The sequence below is a fragment of the Diadema setosum genome, chromosome 15, assembly GCF_964275005.1.
Source record: "Diadema setosum chromosome 15, eeDiaSeto1, whole genome shotgun sequence".
NCBI lineage: Eukaryota > Metazoa > Echinodermata > Echinoidea > Diadematoida > Diadematidae > Diadema > Diadema setosum.
The window spans coordinates 5,724,916-5,745,269 of record NC_092699.1 but is presented as its reverse complement, the minus strand read 5'-3'; the positions used below and the strand labels follow the sequence as shown (position 1 = coordinate 5,745,269).

General features: G+C 38.5%; 1 protein-coding gene across 1 annotated transcript in view; it reads left to right on the top strand.

Annotated features, from left to right (window-relative positions):
- The window catches only part of LOC140239204 (dynamin-like GTPase OPA1, mitochondrial), a 32,128-nt gene extending 12,414 nt beyond the window's left edge, over positions 1-19,714 (top strand). Inside the window, exons 10-30 of the mRNA XM_072319085.1 lie at positions 253-327; positions 962-1,033; positions 1,543-1,642; positions 2,376-2,506; positions 3,205-3,277; positions 3,721-3,793; positions 5,094-5,209; positions 6,071-6,135; positions 6,874-6,950; positions 7,547-7,639; positions 8,721-8,793; positions 10,974-11,129; positions 11,665-11,773; positions 12,364-12,443; positions 13,326-13,379; positions 14,283-14,369; positions 15,042-15,158; positions 15,702-15,795; positions 16,616-16,726; positions 18,304-18,474; positions 19,695-19,714. Coding sequence (XP_072175186.1) covers positions 253-327; positions 962-1,033; positions 1,543-1,642; positions 2,376-2,506; positions 3,205-3,277; positions 3,721-3,793; positions 5,094-5,209; positions 6,071-6,135; positions 6,874-6,950; positions 7,547-7,639; positions 8,721-8,793; positions 10,974-11,129; positions 11,665-11,773; positions 12,364-12,443; positions 13,326-13,379; positions 14,283-14,369; positions 15,042-15,158; positions 15,702-15,795; positions 16,616-16,726; positions 18,304-18,474; positions 19,695-19,714 — 1,947 coding nt within the window. The remainder of the gene's footprint in view (positions 1-252; positions 328-961; positions 1,034-1,542; positions 1,643-2,375; positions 2,507-3,204; positions 3,278-3,720; positions 3,794-5,093; positions 5,210-6,070; positions 6,136-6,873; positions 6,951-7,546; positions 7,640-8,720; positions 8,794-10,973; positions 11,130-11,664; positions 11,774-12,363; positions 12,444-13,325; positions 13,380-14,282; positions 14,370-15,041; positions 15,159-15,701; positions 15,796-16,615; positions 16,727-18,303; positions 18,475-19,694) is intronic.
- Positions 19,715-20,354: the final 640 nt, after the last annotated feature.

Below are 20,354 nucleotides of genomic sequence, written 5' to 3'. Positions count from 1 at the left end.
CTGATCTGGTCAGCCTGTATGCACTATATTTATATCATATAGAATGTTCTCCATTAATCTGGTCACCCCGTGTACATACACATTAAAACAACCATGCATACAGCCTTGATACATGTACATAACTACTTGTGTGTTGTGACAACAAAAACAAAGAGTCATACATGTACTTCACAAAGAACCATTGTTCATGCAGTGTGTTACATCATGAATCTCTTTCTCATGTAACGAAAGGACTTTATTATTTTGTTTCAGCTGAAGTCTCTACGACAAGAGATAGAGACGCGAATGAAGGAGAGTGTCAAAGAGGGAGAGACCATTAGTATGGAGGTAAGTAACAATTTTCTGTAATATTAATTTCATTTTTATGCATTTACTTTTTCTTATGGTTCTCTTCTTTGACCGATGGGATTGATAGTTTACAAATTTATTCCTTCATTGTAAGTCTGGATTAGAATAGACCATATGTCTTGTCCCATAAACAGTGTGGTTGTAATACACAGTTGAATTCAGTGGTATAGCAGTCTATTAGGAAAGTGGCATTATTGATACAGTAGATATTGGACATACTCTGATAGAGAAGACAGACAAGCTAAGGGTGCACAAAAGATTTTCAAATGAACTTGGATGTGTTTTATAGATGATGTCATATAGTTCTTCCTGACTGGGCAAGAGGCATATTTTAAAAGTTGCTGCGTTTCAAATCAAACAGGTGAAGAATGTACAGATAAAAGGAAAAAGCACACTGATAGAATAAATCCACTTTCCAGTTAATTGTACAGTTCTGAGTTTCTGAGTGGAAGAGTTATGCAAAAGAAAAACAGCAAAAAAGAAAGCCACAGACTTGGAAATAATGAAGATTGAAGAGAGGACTAGGATGCTATCAAATTTTTTGTGTAGTTTTAGTAATGTCTACTTACTGGTCTGCTCCATTACCTCTTTCCATTCTCTGCTCTGTTGCTAGGTGATATCCCTGAGTGTCCGAGGGCCTGGTATTCAGAGAATGGTGCTGGTGGACCTGCCAGGCATGATCAGTGTAAGTTCTCAAATTGGCAATGTCATTTTCAGTCTGGACTATTCACAGGAAACATAGTTATGTATAACATGAAAGATACATTGCTCCCCATAAAAGAAGAAAGAAAAAAAAAAGTTTTCTGGTTGCATAGTTTACAAAGCTAATTCAGAATACTATTCACAAGACACACTGGCATGGAACCAACACAGCTGAATCAAAATTTAAACTATGCAATTATTTTTTTTTTTTTATCTTCATTATTATTTAAACATTTTTGCCAAATCTCTATACCTATTTGAAAGTTTAATTTCATAACTCTTGCAGTTGGGATGAAGGCATGTTTGATGCTTTTATCATACAATGTATATCACTCCATAGCTTTGCCATGGTGGTATTTTATTCAGTAGTGAAATTTCATTTCAAAACTATAGTCCTCCTGTACATCCTCAGAATGAGGTACAGTAGAATAGACCTGTCCATTTTATCTTCCTTCATTTGTAAAATTGTTTAAACCCTCTCCTTTCAAACAGACTGTTACAACAGGCATGGCCTCAGACACAAAGTCGGCAATCCAGAAACTGAGCAAGTCCTACATGTCCAACCCAAATGCCATCATACTGTGTATACAAGGTGAGTGCAGTGCAGTAAGGTCTTTCAGTTGCTTTAATGTACATGTTTTACATAAAATAGTAATAAAGTAGTTATGGTGATGAAATTTCTGAGTTTGGCAATTTCCTATTTGTATTTATAGATGATTTTCTCACTACGTATTTCAAAACAGTATATAAAAGGATTATAATTAAAGAAAGGTGGTAAATTCAAATAAAGAGTATCAAAATCAGATCCACAGTTTCGATGAAGTCAGGCTTGTAGGAGGTCTTATATTATATCTATACACAGTAGGTAGATTTTAGATACTGTAGTAATGTGCATCAGAGAAAGGAAAAGTTGTTTATTTCAAAACATTCTGAAGCGCTGTAATTCAGACCAGAGATGATCAGAACAATAATGTTCAATTTTTTTATACAAATATCAAAATATTTTGCTTCTCAGGCAACTTGCCTTAATTTTGTTTCCAATACTCTGTAAATTACTGACTTTGATGTGCGTAGCAAATCTTTCTATCTTTCACACACACACCTACGTACTCAACACATGTTGCCTGTTTTTAGTGAACTGTCCATCTGCTTTACACGGGCACATTCCATTCTGTCCGGGAGAAATTCAGTCTTAAGGATATTCTGATAGAAGCTGAGTAATCTGTTTCCAGTGGGGCAGCCTGTCACTGGGTATGTATTGTTCCTCTCCCCCCCCCCCCCCCCCCAACTGTATATTTGACTTTCTCCTGACATCTCATTCTCAGATGGAGCTGTAGATGCAGAGCGTAGCATAGTGACCGATCTTGTGAGTGACATTGACCCCTCGGGCAAGCGTACCATCTTCGTTCTCACCAAAGTGGACTTGGCGGAGAAGAACACCACCAACACAAACAGGGTGAGTTTCACACCTATGTCAACTGACTGACTGACTCACCTGTTCAAGTGAATATTAGACTGCTCAACCAGAGGACCCTGCCATTATTATCACCCCAGCGTTGCCAGGTACCCATTTATACACTTGGGTTGAGAGGGACTTTGTGGATAAAAAATTCTCGTCCAAGGACATGAGCAGTAAGCAGGACTTGAACTCAGGACCTCTGTTTTAACCCGTAGAGGAGGGACTGATTTTGCTACAACACGCATTTTCCACAGAGGCCTGTCCTAGTATACTAGGGACTCATCCTCGACGGGTTAAAGACAAGAGTCTTATCCACTCTACCACACTGAACATCTACTTTATATTTGCTTTTTAATCTTTGTAGGTGAGCTTAAGTGATTTTTTTGTCTCCTTTTCCTGTTTAATAGTGTTATGTTAAATATGTTTGTAATATCTGGATGGATTTACACCCTGACTCTCATTATTTGATTAACATTTTACCCATACTGTATAGATTCGAAATGAGTCGTGACTGTTTAAGATTGGTTGGCATTTTCAGCGTAATGTGTCTGATGCGAAGCAGAGGGGTATTATCAGATTTAAACTTGCCGTGGTCATGTAGCTGATAAATCAATCTGCTGTGTCTCAGGCAATGTAACTACATGTATGATATCTTTTCCTTATCCTTTCTCACACATCCTTCCCTTTCTATGCAGATAAAGCAAATTTTGGAGGGACGTCTCTTCCCCATGAAGGCCCTGGGCTACTTTGCAGTCGTCACAGGCAAAGGTCAGACATCCTTATCATAAAGTGACTTTGAATTCAAGTTTTGGGGAAGATTTTGTGGAAATGAGGGGAAGAACTGTGCAAGATGGTAGTCTGAAAGATATGCGATATAAATTTTGGTCATATCCTAAAATGTGATATCACTGAGCAAAACTAAAAATTTTCACTGTGTGTTAAAAGCAAGTGATGGGAAGGGGAAGCTTTATGCAATGTACAGACAAAATCATAATCTGTATTCACCGTTATAACATCATTGTTTACAGTGTGTGTTGTTGATTTACATGAATGTCATTTGAATCGATACTGCATATTTGTATTTCATCGAATATCAGCTGACTGAAATTGAAATTAACAAAAATTAAAAAAAAGTGTGAAATATATACCAATATATATATAGAGTATCTCCCAGCATCTCTCACTTCTGTGTATGATTTTGTACTCATCAGGTAATACCAGCGACAGTATAGATAGCATCAAGCAATATGAAGAGCAGTTCTTTAGGAATTCAGCATTGTTCAGGTGAGTCTGCCTCCAGGATACTGCTTCCCACAGGGGACTTATGCAGTTATCAGAACTTGCTATGATGTACAGCTACTGTACTATTACATAGTTCATGACTGATTGGTAATGGGGGGAGACATACAAAATGTTTGATCTTAGGGTTTGCAGGATATCAGTCCCTCAACTTTATATCAGCAAACTAATGTCAAACCCTGAGGTCGTAACAATTTCTATGTTCCCTGCATCAACAGTTATCATGCCTTCACCACACTAATTTTCGGTGAAAGGCGTTAGTACATCACCAAGACCACAACATGTTGTTCCGCAGCTTTGTAAGTCTTTCGTGCAGGGCATTCCAGTGTTATGACAGTCTGCTGTTCTAAATTACAATTCACTTTAAGCAAGTGCAGAATACCAAATCTTAATGCCTGTCAATCGCACTGAATCTAATAGTATCTAATGAAATGTGTGCATGTGATAATGTTCTTCCATTGTAGATTATCCTTGATTGTTCTAACTGTGGGAAAACATAACAAGTGATCCACTGTCACACAACCATGTATTGTTTTATTGCCAGTTGAGCCAGTTGCTGACTGGTATTATAAAATGGGTTCAAGAATGTAGCCAATTGGAAGCGCTGAAATGAGTCACGTGTGCGTGCATTATTTTCTTACTAACATGCACGGCCATGCAAAAAAGCGTAAAGTCACTGATGTCACAATGTTTACACTAGCAGTGCGCACTCAATCAGTTGTTACAATTTGTACAAGTGCGTCGCGCGCTACTATACGCGCTGTCAATCCTGTAAACAACTTCTAGTTCGGGCTGCCGGCCGGCCTTTCTTGTGCATAACATGTGGCATATACCGCGTACGTATACTGTTATACGTACAGTACTTTTGTGCGGGATTTCTGAGTGCGACGTGCGTACATGTTTGGGACGAACATCTTCGGACATCTTGACTTTTGAGCGAGTGCTACATGTAGCTGACTGGTATTGACCCACAAAGGTACATGAAAATAAATCAAATAATACACAGGTTTGAGTTTGTGACGTTAGTGGAGATGCAGCTCACTCTCGGGTACTTACAATGTAGTGCAACATGCACTCGGCTTCGCCTCCTGCATGTTTCACAATTGTAAATACCCTCAAGTGTGCTACATCTCCACTAACGCACTCTCACCTGTGTATGTATACTAACTATCCCATTCTAAAGACACTGAATGCAAAGCTGCACATTGAACCATGGAGTTGGATGTCCTATGCAAATGATATTCCATGTGTTGATCCCCTGTTGTCATTGTTGTCCGTCTTTTAGGTCAGGAATGTTTAAAGCAACGCAACTGAACACTCAGAATCTGAGCTTTGCCGTCTCAGACTGCTTCTGGAGGATGGTCCGGGAATCGGTGGAGCAGCAAGGAGATGTGTACAGAGGTAAAGTTTGAATCTGACATTTCTCATTTGAAGTAATGTCCTCCACTTCAGGTTTGATTTTTTTTTTTCATTCTAGTTTGTAGTTTCTTTGTTTTGTTTGTTTGTTTGTTTGTTTTTGTTTTTTGTTTTTGTTTTTTGCTTTTCTCTTGTCTTCTGTCTCTCTCCATATCATTGTTCATCTGTCAGTTCACAGTAAATTCAAATCTTCAGTGTGTTTAAAGCATTATCTGTAGAGTATGTCAAGAACAATGTTGGAAGGTACTGATAAGTACTGGCTATTCCTGAGTCTCCTTCAGGAGTGTGATAAGGTAATCAGGCATAAATGAGGTATCAGCCAATCAGAATTGAGTATTCACAGACGTACAATGTACATTATGTTTGATGTTCTGACTTTGGTATGATCTTGATTTTTATGCAACAGGGCTCAGATGAAAATGTTCCAGTATTATCAACACACTATATAAAGTATTGTTTGTTTGTTTTTTTCCCTGTCTTCTAGGGGTTTTTTTTTGGTTTTTTTTTGTTTGTTTTTTTTTTGCTGAAGAGCAGCGTCAATATCTATTGCAACTTCTGCATAGAGTTTTTTTTCTCTGACTCACATTGGGAGTGGGAGCACTCCATACCTGTGTTTAATTTTAGGATATTCTTGAGTTAAGGTTGTTTGATACCGTGGGTAAAACAAGAACAGTTCATACTGGAAATCTCATATGCCTACTTGTCACACAAGTTTCATTTAATGCTAGCCATTTCTGATACAGGTGATGATGTAGCTTTGCAGATGGTATGCTTGTAAGTCCTTCTGCTATTGATGGAAATGCTAGAAATTAATTTGTTTTGCATGTTTTGTTTTGCTGTCACCAGCCTCCAGATTCAATTTAGAGACAGAGTGGAAGAATAACTTCCCAAGGTTACGAGAACTGGACAGGGTGAGTAGGAATCTCAAATTTATCATGGCTGTCCATAAACATAACACCCATTTAATTGAAATGTAGAAACAGAGTGCAAATATTATAGAGATGATTAGGAAACACCAATGATTTGTATACATTGTACCTTTGTAGTGCTACAAAACAACCTTAATAGGTGAAGTCTAGCAGTATATTTATTGCAGGACATCCTGTATATCTTATGAAGCTGGGGCTGATAATTCAATCCTAATATATTTACACCTCATAGATTGTTTTCATCTTCTTGTATACATATGTAGTTTGACTTTATTCTATGAAATATACAAGGTTTTAAAGAGTTTTTCGTCACTTTCAACGATTTACAGGCATTTGTAAGGTGCACAATTAATGTCTTTGCTTCGCCAAGAAAACATGATAGGATACAGAGCTGGTGTTCACAGACTCCACAGGGAAAAAGATATTGGAATGATATGCCATGTCACCAAAATGAAACTATTCAGCTCTGTGTCAGTAGAGCTGCATTTGGACAGAGACATGCTGAGTGGTATACGCATATAGATGCAGTATATGCAGAGCAGAGAAGTAAGTTGTTAGCTGACTGTTACAGATGACTGGTTTTAGTAACGAACATTATAACATGCCTGGAAAGTACTCTGTACGACTGTATGTCCGAAGAATTCATCCCTGAAATCGTATATATGGGTTTGATGCTAGTGATGTGTGTATATATTGCTTTGATTTCTTGACCTTTGACAGGACGAGTTGTTTGAGAGAGCCAAGAGTGAAATGCTGGATGAGGTCATGAACCTGAATGAGGTCAAGCCCAAACAATGGTGAGTTTTATCCAGAACTTAATAGCAAAATTTGACACTTGTCCACAAGCGTGCATATGTCAGCAGTAGTCAAAGAGCTATTCAGATAAATAGTGTATCACTGTATAAATAAAACGAAATAATAATAATAATAATAATCATAGGCATTATATCATCTTTGGATGTGTAACTGTTGTCACTGGGGCAACAAAACCTTGTATCTACAAAATGTCAGATGTTCAGGAGAGACAGCCAAAGTTGTATATCAAATGGGATAGCCATTCCTTTGACATGCCGTGGTGGCTTCATTTTTGAGGGAAAGACAGCTAGGATTTGGACAGGACATCACTTAACTGATTATCTGACCATGTATTTTAAAAAAAGGCATTTTTATGAAAATTTGAGATAAAAGGTCTTGTTACCCCAGCGACGACATGTATATCAAAGGGTTACAGGTGTGTAGAAGTGTGATAGAAATCACTGCAGGTCTTGAAGATGTAGGCTTTACTGACAGCGCATTGAACATATTTCACCATGTCATTGCACTGTTGCATGGGGTGTGAACTGATGATGTGTTGTCTCATATATTGACTTATATGATATCTGCCATTCTCCAGGGAAGAGACACTATCCAAGCTGCTATGGGAAAGTGTGTCCACCCATGTTTTTGAAGAGATCTACCTCCCTGCCTCACAGTCACCTGATGTAGGGTATGTATGCAGATTCTCGTCAAATCATGGCCTGCTAGAGATTGTGCAAGCAAACAACCCCCTGCTTGTTGACCCTAAAATTTACCTTTCTGTGTACCCATAACAACTTCACAGTCCTTTAGCAAATACAATGTACCCTTCCTCCTCACCCTCTCCCTGCCTCAACATTTGATGTGACTTGACACGAGTTGGACATTGCTCAGAGACAAACTATATAATGATCACACACAAAGGCTTTGATGATAAGATACAATTATATTGCTTTTGGAAGATGATATGATCCACATCAGACATCCTGAAACTGTTGTGAGACATCTGTGTGGATAAAAAAACAAACAAACAAACATATATATACACACACGCTTACACACACACACTAGGGGATTACGTGTCCATCAGTTAACCCGTTCCGTTCTGAAATCCCCATAGACGTAATGCACAGGCCACCAGGTTCCCGTAGGAAACAGGTTAACAAAGTGTAGTAAGAAATAAAGATTGACAAGTGACCACAAATGTGTGTGCAGTGCAAAACTGCTGCCATGTGAAAATTCCAGTGTGAGTTGTATGAGATGAATTACAGTGGTGTGTGATGATGTTGCTTTGTTGTCGTCATTTTCATACCTCTGAGAGTGGTAGTTGCAATTTAAACATTATTATTATTATTATTATCAGTAGTAGTACATGTAGCAGTAGTAACAATAGTAGTAGTAGTAGTAGTAGTAGCAGCAGCAGCAGCAGCAGTAGTAGCCATCATTTTATTATCATAAGTACATGTACCAGTTGTTGCAGTAGAAGTTATAGTGAAAACATCAGTTATAGAAACAATTGTTCATTTATCACTATAATTAGCAGCTGTTTTCCCTTATTCAGCCATTGATTCTTCTGTTGGTCACTCATGTTGCATATGTTGATGTTTTGATGCCATTTATCTTGTAAATTGTTTCCAACCAGGTGTTTGTTTGTTTGTGTGTTTTTACTTGATTTGATATTCCTTCTCACAAACTGGAAAGTTTATCTGTAAACGAACAGCAGTAAATACATCTACTGAGACATATTATTTTTGTGTTCTTTCCCAATCTAGAACATTCAACACAACAGTAGACATTACATTGAGGGACTGGGCAGAGAAGCTGTTGTCGAAGTCCAGCATCGAAGTAAGTGTCTTCTTGTCTTTACATTGTACCCTGCATCCATTCACAGTCTAGTGGAGAGTATGCCAATGCTTGAGTGGGGAAGGGAAGGCAGTTATACCAACAGAGTTATTTTCTTAAAATGACAGCTGAAAAGAATAGAGCCATTCTATGAAAAATGAAAGAAAAATAATGATTTGAAGTTGACTTTTAGTATTTGAGTTTATATCGTACAAAGAGTTCTATCCACACTTGCACTGATCATTGCTGGTCAATCTTTAAAAGAAAGGTTAAAACAGAGCTGCCAACTCTGCCCCCCCACGGAAGAAAGCAGTAACTGCATAGCTGCTGAGCTGAGATAAATGCGATTTTGTGTTTTTTGCAGATTCTTTAAAAACACAGAAACATTCAAAAATAATTTTGTGGTATGATTATGCACCATACCTAGTTGTCTAACAATACCTAGGAAAAAATTATGTTTCCGTTATTTTTTAAATGTTATTTAGGAAAATGCAGTTACTGCGGTGGCTCACCCTTGATTCTGGGTAGTTTCCCCACGGAAAAAAGCAGTAACTGCAGACGGCCAGGAGTCTGCTGTTTTCCCCATGGAAAAAAGCAGTAACTGCACATGTCACATGACCATAGGAGGAGAATTGTTACCACCACCAGGTTATAAAGTTCTTCTACTTTCTGGTTAGTCTAGATCTATAAGATCTAGGACCTATCGCTAGACCTAGACTAGGTCTTGTCGATTGAATGGCATTCTGTGTAAAAAATAAGGTAGACACCTATGTACCCTAATTGAACTTTGGAGTGCCCGGCCTGGCCCCTGACACATCATGACATGACCCTGGACTACACAATAAAGTCAAGTCTCTTCGTCTTAAATCCTAGTCGAACTCTGACGTTACACTTAAGCTAGACTACAGATCTATGCCCAATGTTAGTGCTAGACCTAGGTCTATTACGTTAGATTAGGCCTACTGACATTTTGTCTAACACTAAACAGTTAACAATAGATTAGAATCTAGATCTACTCTGTAACGTTAGATCTGGTAGACCTATTTTAAACTTTAGGGCCTACATCTAACATTAGACTAATGTTAGTGCATTAATACTAGTGCTCATCTCCCTTCAATATATATATCTCCCTTCACCTAGATTTTCTGGTTCTGGCCAAAGCCATGGCTACCATGACTTTTCCTCCGCAATTCATGATAGATTTACAGGCATGCCTGGACCGCAGAAACTGTGTGACAGCATGGTTAGCACTGGCATGATCACTCAGACTGTAGACCTGCAATACTGAGCATGCAAGTGATGAGTGTGATGTGATGCAATGTTTAGCTAGTTACTGTACTATGCTGCAGAATTTATGCGCATACATGCAGCTGCTGCACGCGTATTCTGCACTCTGAGCGCGCTGAGTCTGCCAGGTTTGCTAGTCTCCAGAAAGAAGCTTTTTCTACAACTTGTCATATGATTCCCTGCGGGCAGAGTCAAGTTACTGGTGAAACAATCTTTTTATATTATACTCTCCTAAATTATGGGAGAAACTGCTGCTTACATTGTTTAAAAAAAATTAGTAGAAAAAATAAATGGTATTAGGGAAAAAAAATATGCAGGAAGGACTATACAGAGTCTGAATGATAAAGACTAAATTGTTAGTTACTGCTTTCTTCCGTGGGCTTTGTTAGTTACTGCTTTTTTCCGTGGGGAAACTTGCAAAGTTGAATCAACTGGATGCAGTTACTGCTTTTTGCAAAAGTGAAAAATTGTATTTTTGGTCACTTTCATTTTTCTTTTTGCAAAACTGACCTATTAACATTGGAAAGCATTGGGTAAACTATTCATTTTTGCAAAAAAGTAGACATTCATAAAAATGTCAGTTACTGCTTTTTTCCGTGGGGGGGCAGAACTTGTGTGTTTTATGATGTGTAGGGTGTTTATTTCATATGTTGTCAAATGTAAGAAATTGTGGTTTTGATTTTAGAAGTATTCATAATCATTGTCTGAGTTTTCCGGTTTTTATCTAAATTATGATTTTTTGCCTTCGAAATATGAATCTCTTGCTTTGCATCAGTATGTTCTTTTCATCAGCAGCTGTTGACAGCCTAAGAAGAAAAAAAAAAGATATGCCAGTGACCTTTATTGTATCCTTCTCTCTCTACTCTCCCCTTTCCACTCCCCATCCCGCCCTGTAGGTTGGAAGTAACACACTGGTGGAGGAATACTCCAAGCTGGTGGAGAAGAGTAAGACCAAGAAGGACCACGACACCATCTTTGACGACCTCAAGACGGCCGTCAAACAGGAGAGCATCAGTCGGCACCAGTGGATGGAGAGGGCTGTGGACAATCTGGTGAGTGCAGAGGATGTGAATAAAAGAAAATGAATAATTACTTTGCAAAATTCAAAATGATGGGATGTATTAGTTTCCTACTTTTTTTTTTCTAGGCACATAAAAGAAAGAGTGTGTATTCCTGTGCATGGTTACAGATTTCAATACTTTGTACATCTGAAATATTCTTTAAAGATGTCTTTCATTTACAGCGCTATGTAGATGGATGTTTTCATCTTGAATTCATATTGAGACCAAACTTTTCGCTTTATGTTGTGAAATGACAAAGCTTTGTTTTTTTTTCTGTATCATTAGAGAGAACCAGCTAATGTACAATTTAACATCATGGAAAGTGTTGATAATGATTGGTATAAGTATTTACATGAATACAGACCCGAATACATGTTATTTCTTCCAGTCTGTCTTTTACAATATCCTGTGGCTTTCAATCTTTGTCATCAAATAATCACATGCCTCTTTGTTGACCCTTGACCCCTGACCTCTGACCTTTACCCGCCCCTCTCTGTGTGTATGTGTGTGTGTGTGTGACCTGTAGAAAGTGATTCAGCTGAATGCCTTGGAGGACCGTGCGGTGCCAGACAGGAGACAGTGGGACCAGGCCATCCGCTTCATGGAGACCATGTGTAGACAGAGACTGCAGGACAGTAAGTGCCATGCCCCTCTCTTCCTTCACACACTGTTGTTTGTTCACCAGTTTTCTACTTATCGGCCATTGGTAAGCAAACTTGAAGAATTTAATGTCATCACAGATGAAAATGTTGTCCTCCAATATGTCACAATCCAGAGGTTAAAGAGAAAGCTCCTGCTCATTAGCTTTAATAGCATAATAGCCTACCTTGAATCTCCATGAATTTAAATTGGCACATTGTATGTTGGTTCTGCAAGTAGAGAAAGTCATTATTGGAATCAGTAAAGATTCACGTATTGAATGAATGAAGTTCAGGTGATTTTTATCAGTGTTGACAAAACCTCAGTCAAAAATATTTGATCTTTGAAAAAAAAAAAAAAAAAAAAAAAACTTTCAAGTAAAATTTGATGCTGGTGGTATCAGCCTTTAAATCATCCAATGCATGTGCTGAGCTGACTCTTGTCTCTTCTGTGTGATGCTAAATCTTTACCCTCTCCTCATCATGTCTTTTAACTTCATCACAATTCATTAACAAAGCAGACTTAGGACCCTGAATAACAAAACCTCCCGTGATGATTTTCTGCACATCTTCTTTTTCTTCATCAGCTGAAGAAGCCATTCAGAAGTTGATTGGTCCTGGATCGACGGAGAGATGGATATACTGGAAAAATGTGACGGAAGATGAGGTATGGAAAGAGTCACATCCTGGGTACTCTGCCCAGTTACATTGTACCACACTGGGGTGGAAGACATTTAACGCTGCAGTTGTACTTGCAACACATTATAGTAGAAAACATATTGTAGAGTGAAAGTCATGCTGTGTGAGAGCTCTTAAACCAAGAAAAGATGTTTATGAATATGTGGATCAAATTGGCCTTCTGTCAGATATGGTATAATCATTTGAATTGAAGCAGATGATTTTGTTATGGTGTCAATATGAATGGTTCCATGATGAAGTTGTGATCTCATGTCTGTGAGATGTTCGTGATAAAAACATGACATTGATTCAGCTTTACTGATCAAAGTTTTACAGTCGTACAATGTATGTTATGGATATACATGTATGCATTTTTTTTTAAAAGAAATTTTGCTCCATCTCGAGTGGCTTACCCTTCAATGTATTGTCACTACATAGATGTCCATGCTGGTGCCTCTTGAGACCAGTGCATTACACAAATAGTGTATATGAATTGCTGAAGATCAAAACTACTTTTGTATGCATTGCCTTAGAAAAAAGAATACCCAGGTATATTTTCTTATATCAGGGCTTCATTTCAAAAGTGATAGACTACTCAGTATAGTATTTCATGCAGACTTTAATAAATAGTCCCAGACTTTTGAAATTGTGTACATTGTTTCTGTTGTGTGTGTTTCTCCTCTAGAATTTATTTGTTTATATTTATGTTCCCATAATTCTCTGGCGGTTAATCAGAGGCATTATTTTCATCATGATTTCTCTCCCATTGTTACTTGCCTTTTTGAGACACCCTTTTTTGTCATTTCGTGAGAATTACTGTGACTGCAGTACTGACTGTATTCTTGTCTCTCAAATCTCTCCGATCTCACAGACAAAGCGGAGACTAGCGAAAGAAGAATTGGAGAAGTTACTGCAAGCCACCGGAGTAAGTGAGATATTTATCATACATGTGCCACTTGTTGAACTGTATATTAACAGAAGCAGAACCATCACTGACTATTGGGGTGGAAGCTAGGTAGTCTAGTGGACATGAAACCTGTCTAGCAACCAGGAGGAGTGGGTTCAAATCCCACCCAAGTACAATTATATTTGCACACATACTGTACGAGCTGAAATTTTCGCGTACAGATATTTTCGCGAATTGCTACTTGGAGGACATTTTTGCGTGTTGTTAATTTCGCGGTTGCGAGGGTCTAACTGAACTTACTTATTTGCGCGTTGTTATTTTCGCGGTTCACAGGCGATTCGCGAAATTCGTGAAAATAAAACCACCGCGAAAATTTCAGCTCGTACACTACCTGAGCATATGTGCCCATGATTTTTATCATGGCAAATTCTCAAAATGCTGAATAATCAGTGTGTCATGTCAGACTATGAAGGGCAATTTGTCAGTCAGTTGCGGTAAAAACAACTTGATGCAAGTATTATTGATAAAGGAATGTGTGACATACACGTAATGAAGGACTCTCGGGTATTCACAATGTGATGAAACATGCACTCAGCTGCGTCTCGTGTTTGTTTCACCATTACGTCGAGTGCGCTGCATCTCCACTAATGCACTCTCACTGTGCATTGTATTTGTATAGTGCATCATGATTTGTGCAATTCCAATTTATGCTTGAGCAAGCTGCTGGTGTATGATGAATAGAGTAAAATCACACAAAAATTTTTTTGACCGTTTACTGTAGTGTTGTAGCTGTCCACTACTCTTCATAAACTGATAAACATGCAGATTTCTGCATTCTTGTAACAAATTAATTTCATTTTTGCTTTATTGTTTATTTGTTGTTGTTTTATCTCCCTCATGGTGTCACTCCCACCCACACAGAAACACCAACCTCAACTCACAGAAGATGAAATCACCACGGTAAAGAAGAACCTACAGACCAAAGGGGCAGACGTTGACACCAGTTTGGTGAGTGGGGGTGTTGTTGCTTTTCAGTTGTTTTGGTTCTCTTGGAATTCATCATTCAAAGAATAATATATACGCCAGCTCTTTATTTAGAAATTGATTTTGATTCCACATGAATCAAAACTAAATGCTATTTCTTAAAATAATTCACACAAATGAATGTGTATATCCATTGCAATGGGCATCCCCTTCATGAGCCTCTGTTCAGGCCCAGTCACTTGAGTGACTAGCTGGCATGTTTACAAGTTATGTTTGTTGTTAATTATAATAGTAGAAACATGAAATGTGTAAGTTCTGCTTAGTCTAGGGCAAGGTGCATTCCAAAGCCTTTTTCTTATAAATCACATTGGTACTGGAGCAATGAATGACAGATGATGTCACTGGCAGAATCTTGGTTTCGAAGTTGTTGCTTTGATTTTTTGTGGACATATCCACATGATCTGAAGAAAAGGGTAGAAATGTTATTGTAAAATACATAGCTTGCATAAAGATATTCATTTGGCAATACACAATGTACATGTACAGCATGCATGTGCATTGCATTGTTCCTTTGATTATAAAACCCATTGAGGATGGGCTGATATTGCTACAACACGCATTTCTCATAGACACCGGCCCGAGTATACTCGGAACTCGTCCTCAACGGGTTAATTTCATGATTTTTCCCCCAATCAGATCCAAGAGACGTGGTACCCCCTGTTCAGGAAACACTTCCTCAATTCCTCCCTCCGTCTTGCCAACGACTGCCGGAAAGGTTTCTACCACTATCAGCAGGGACTCAGCGACTCGGGGGTGAGACTTACTCTCCAAATTCATAACCCCACATATTTCATGAATGCCAGCCAGATACACACTGCCCCCTCCCCACCCCCCCCCCCCAAAAAAAAAACAAGCAAGCAGAAACAAAGATTCCCCAGTAATATTGAGGGATCAAGGAGCTTTAGCCTCATTCAAGCAGAGGTGATATTGGTTTTTTTATCACGATCAGAAAATTGATTTTATTTCCCACACCAAAAAAAACCAAAACAAAACAAAACACACACACACAGCAACAACACCAAATCCCTCACCCGCAAATGAAGTGCTTTGAATCTTCCAACTGTGTATGCCTACATGATGACTGGTGTATGACCCCATGCACCTGAGTCCGTGAATATGTGGCGTATATAGTACTCGAGGATTACTACTTTGTCATATGCATAATAGTTCAACTTTTTAACAAAGCAAGAAATGGAGCAAGCAATGTCTTGTTTGAAGTTCTGAATCATGTCCTCATTTTCGTTCAGTTTGTAATGTTTTACAATGATATTGTTGCTCATATTGGTCTTTCCATAGCTGGAATGCCACGATATTGTCCTGTTCTGGAGGATACAACGCATGCTGGAGCTGACCAGTAACGTGCTACGACAACAAATCATGAACACAGAAGGTAGGTAGAACTGACCACCTCCACTTTACTTTCATACTGGTCCTGGAGTTCCATGAGCTCTCTGTTTTAGTTCATTTTTTGTTTGTTTTTTCTCGTCTACACGTAAGTTACAATGTGTATTTTGACAAAAATCATGAACACACAAGATAGGAGAGGGGCCCTTGCTTTACACACTGGTCCGAGAGCTCTGTGAAATAATTGTTTTTTGTTCAGTTTTTGCTTGCTTTTCTTGTTCAATTCATTTGAATCAATGTTTTTTGTTTAATTTGAGGATTTTGTCTGTGACTCTTGAATGACTCTACAATCACATATACATGTAATAAAAGATAGTCCTTAGTAGCCTTCATTTCCATCGTTTAACACTTTATACTTTGCTTTGTTCACAAAAAGGCATGTACTGTGATGAGCCTTTTCTGCCAACTGGCTTACGAGTGCAAACTGTAGGTGTCTGCGAACTTTATTGTCTGTGAATGGGAATCATCTTAGATACCCCTGATTCCTATTGGTCCACTGTTTTCTTTCTGCTGGACTGAGACACTTTGCTTCTTGTGTGGGTGCTTCAGTATTGATTAAAGGGGGGGGGGGTGGGGGTTGGAGGGGAATTACTGTATATGGCATCTTGGGGCTTCAGTGTTAATTAAAGGTGGGGTAGGGGTTTGAGGGGAATCATGTGGCATCTTAAAAACATACCTGTACGTTAACAAATGTTTGAAATGAATGACAATATATATACAATGTATTTTAGATACTTATACTCATATCAATATCTTAACACAAGAACCTGACCACCTTTACATTTGATGACTTTTTTTTCCCCCAGCGAGGCGATTGGGCAAGGAAGTGAAGGAAGTCCTAGACGACTTTGGGGATGACAGGTCAACCAAGGTCAAGCTGCTGACGGGACGGCGGGTGGACCTGGCGGAAGAACTGAGTGAGTGGAGTTGCCAATTTGCAGTTTGTTATTTGTTTGTTTAGATATATTTTTGTTTTGTTTTTGATGATGATATTTAGTGTGACTGAAGTATAAGAGCAGTGTGATTGTGTGTTCATGTTGATGAAAAACACCACATTTATGGACCAGAAATTTGCTACATCTCAATTTCTCGTCTCACCACAAATGCTTTGCTCGTTCAGCCCTATGGAAACTGTCTGTGTACTTCAAATACTTTGACATACCACAGTACAGTACATGTACACGTACAGTACAGGTCAGCATTTCGTCTGACACGTTTACACGTTTCGTGTCCGCTCACGCGTTTCGCGTGAGCGAATCGTGTAGAAGTGAATTATACACGATTCGCTCGCACAGGCTCGCCCGCAGAGGGAAACGTGTAGCGTTCAGAACGTCACGATTCAGTGCCGATGTCCGACGTGTTGGGAACGAGGGAAACGTGTTTTTTCCTGTTAACACGTTTCGGGTGCGCTGCATGCGTAACCGCGTGTGCACAATGTACGCGCTGATCGAATCGAATCAGCTCAGTTTCCAAAGCAGACGACGTTCGAGCATGGATAACGGATAAGTAATGCATGCAAAGACGACCAAAGATCGTATTCGTCGCATAGTGTACAATCTTTGGATAAAACTAAGTCGTATCATACCAACGAGCGTAGCTGCTGCTGCCACCAGCCTGCGGGAAAATTCTGCGTGCGGAATAATCAACATTGGTACAGCATATGCACAGCACTAAAATCGTCGACGTGACACCACAGTCGCAATACGTGGCACATCTATACACACAATATGTACATTGTAATCAGTACATCGCAAACGTAATAAAAGTGTACATGTCACACTATAGAGCTGGTGCATGCTGCCGTACCGGCGTATTATTGTACGGTACGTAGTATAATCGTAAATTCACACTGACGCGTTTACACGTGTGGACGGCCTACTAGAATACAATCGTACTTCTTAGAGTGTTTTGTTTATTTTTTACCATGTTTGCAACAATTTGGAGTTTTTGTTCCGAGTGTTGGTGAGGTTTGTTTTTATTGATCGATGTAGATTCTATGTCATGATGTAGAAGTACCAAAACCTAGGTTATCTAAGTATGCAAGAGGACATCGTACTTCGTAGTATTCGTACTTTGTTTGTATTGCACCCACTCGTTTGTTTCCGTGTATTCAAAAAGAATGTTAGTACAGTGTATATGTATTGTACCGTAACGTGTCTTCAAAAAGAATGTTAGTACAGTGTACATGTATTTATTTTTACCGTAACGTGTCTTCATCGTTCGTCTTCAAGCATCGGATTTTCACCCTCGTTTTCCTCATCGTAGTTTTTCATCTCCTTTTGTCCGATGCAAGATTTTCTATGTATCTTTTTTCTACGGTAAAACGCCATCGTGGATCGTCTTCGTGTGCTCATAACTCTCCCCCCACCTCCCTTTCATTTTTTTAAAAATTTTTTATGAAGGTCAAAATGTCTAGCTAGGTCTGTGATGTCTGAATTGTTTGCTGTTTAAGTGTTGTGAGAGGGACTATGATGTAATTATGAGGGTTTTGCAGTGAGTGAGATTGGCTGGAATAGTGATGATGATAATGAGTCTGGTGGTGTGGATATACGAACTCTTATGCTGATGCAATGTGTTTCGTGTGATCATGACGCCGACGATGGCCAGTATGACTTTGACGAGAGGGACACTGACACGGGGCTGATGCTCGTCGTGCACGGGAGTGGTCTAGTCGAGACATGGAATTTCTTTTTCCTTTCTTTTTTCTTTTTGATTTATTTTTTCCTTTGGCTTGTTCACTCGTTTTCATTGCTGCCAAAATTCATGTCTCTGAAGAAACTTAACCAAAAGCTAGGCCGAGACAATGTAGTTTGCATCAGGTCCAGTCTGTAATTAGTTTCTATTTTAATAAAAATCGATGAAATCCCATTTTCTTCGCTCGTTTTTCCGCTGAACAATTATCCAGAAGTGTACCCGGTTCTGAATTTCAGATGTGTTGTGTTCACTATTGATTGTGTTATATCGGTTATAAAAGAGCCTGCTGGGCAGGTACATTATGTAGACTCTATTTCATTTTATCCTTTTAATTTCCTTCCTGTTACTTTCTTCTTTGACCCCAGATGGAAAAAAAGAAATCCCATCATGCCATGTAAAGACAGAACGCATACCACCATGAAGTATCGTGACAAAAAACTGATTAAAAAAAAAAATTGGTAAGCGATGAAAGTCCTTGTTTGTAACATCATAAATCAAAGGTGATATTTTATGAAGCAGTTATTTTTCTTTAAATGTACAACAGCTTCGGTAATGAAGCACGTGAAATCTGAAAACTTGCGTGGCAACAAGGGATATTGATAGGGAACTCTGGCAAGAACTGTCACACCATTTCATGTTTGAATTTGTCTTCTTCCCTTTTTCTTAATGGGTGAGATTTCAAAACCATAAACGCCACCAATAGAATCACAGTAAGTAATTAGTACCCGTAATCAACTGTTACGGAGTAGTTCAGTCGTACTACCCTACAGCTCTGCATTAGATTGCAATTGTATAAGCGATTGTGATTTTATCGGCGTTTATGGTTAACAGAGTGTGGTTGGAAATGACAAATTCAAGCATTGTCAAGTTTTTCAGAAAACCCTCTGAAATCAAGCTGTTTCACGAATACTTACGACCTTTCATTATAAACCTTTCCAAGACCTGAAAATCACTGTTATTGCAGCAAAACTGAAGAAGATATCCAGTTTCCTTCTAACACATTTTATCGCCACTGAAAATTACCTATATATATTTTTTTTTGGCTGTAATTTTAGCAAGTTTATACTTGGGTTATGGCCACATTACCTCCGAAGCAAAGAGCTTTTGCTGTAATTACAGCCAGAGCTGGCAAACCTTTGGAGCATGAAGAATGTGTGGTGAAGTTGATGTCCATTCCCTGCTTATTTGCAGGTACGAAGGTTTCGCTGTAATTCCAGCTAAATTTTTGGACCACTGCAATTTCACTCAGGGCATATCGTTACGTGTTCATTTACCAACACAGTTTGAACACCTGCATTCTTCCAGTTTGTGATTAGTGTAATGTAATAGTATATCATGTTTAAGTAAACTAAAGGTTTCCCAATTGTAATTTATAAAAAGATTGTCATTCGGCAAAGGTAATCATACATGTATTCCCTTTGCTCAGCTCTTTCTCTCTCTCACACACTCAAACATGATATTCACACATTATTTTTTGTAATAATATTCCCTAGTGCATTAAAATCAATGGAATTGAATTGAATTTTTTTTTTCTGTTAATTCACACAGTTTCAATGGGACATGTTTTAAGATGAGAGTTGTTGTGGTATTTATAATATACCAATCTGTATAATGTATCTAAGTGTTGGAACATCTACATGTCACTTTGATAGGCTATGCAATTACTGTAAGTATATAACAAATGAAGAAATGAATATCATTCATCTGTTATCTTTTAATTCTAATAATGAGGACAGTATTTCATGCACTATAAATCAAACATAGCAATCGAAGATTTGATGATTAAAAACACATTCTGCTTTAACTTTTTCTTCCTTGCTTACCAGCTCTCTGAAATTGATAAAAAAAAAA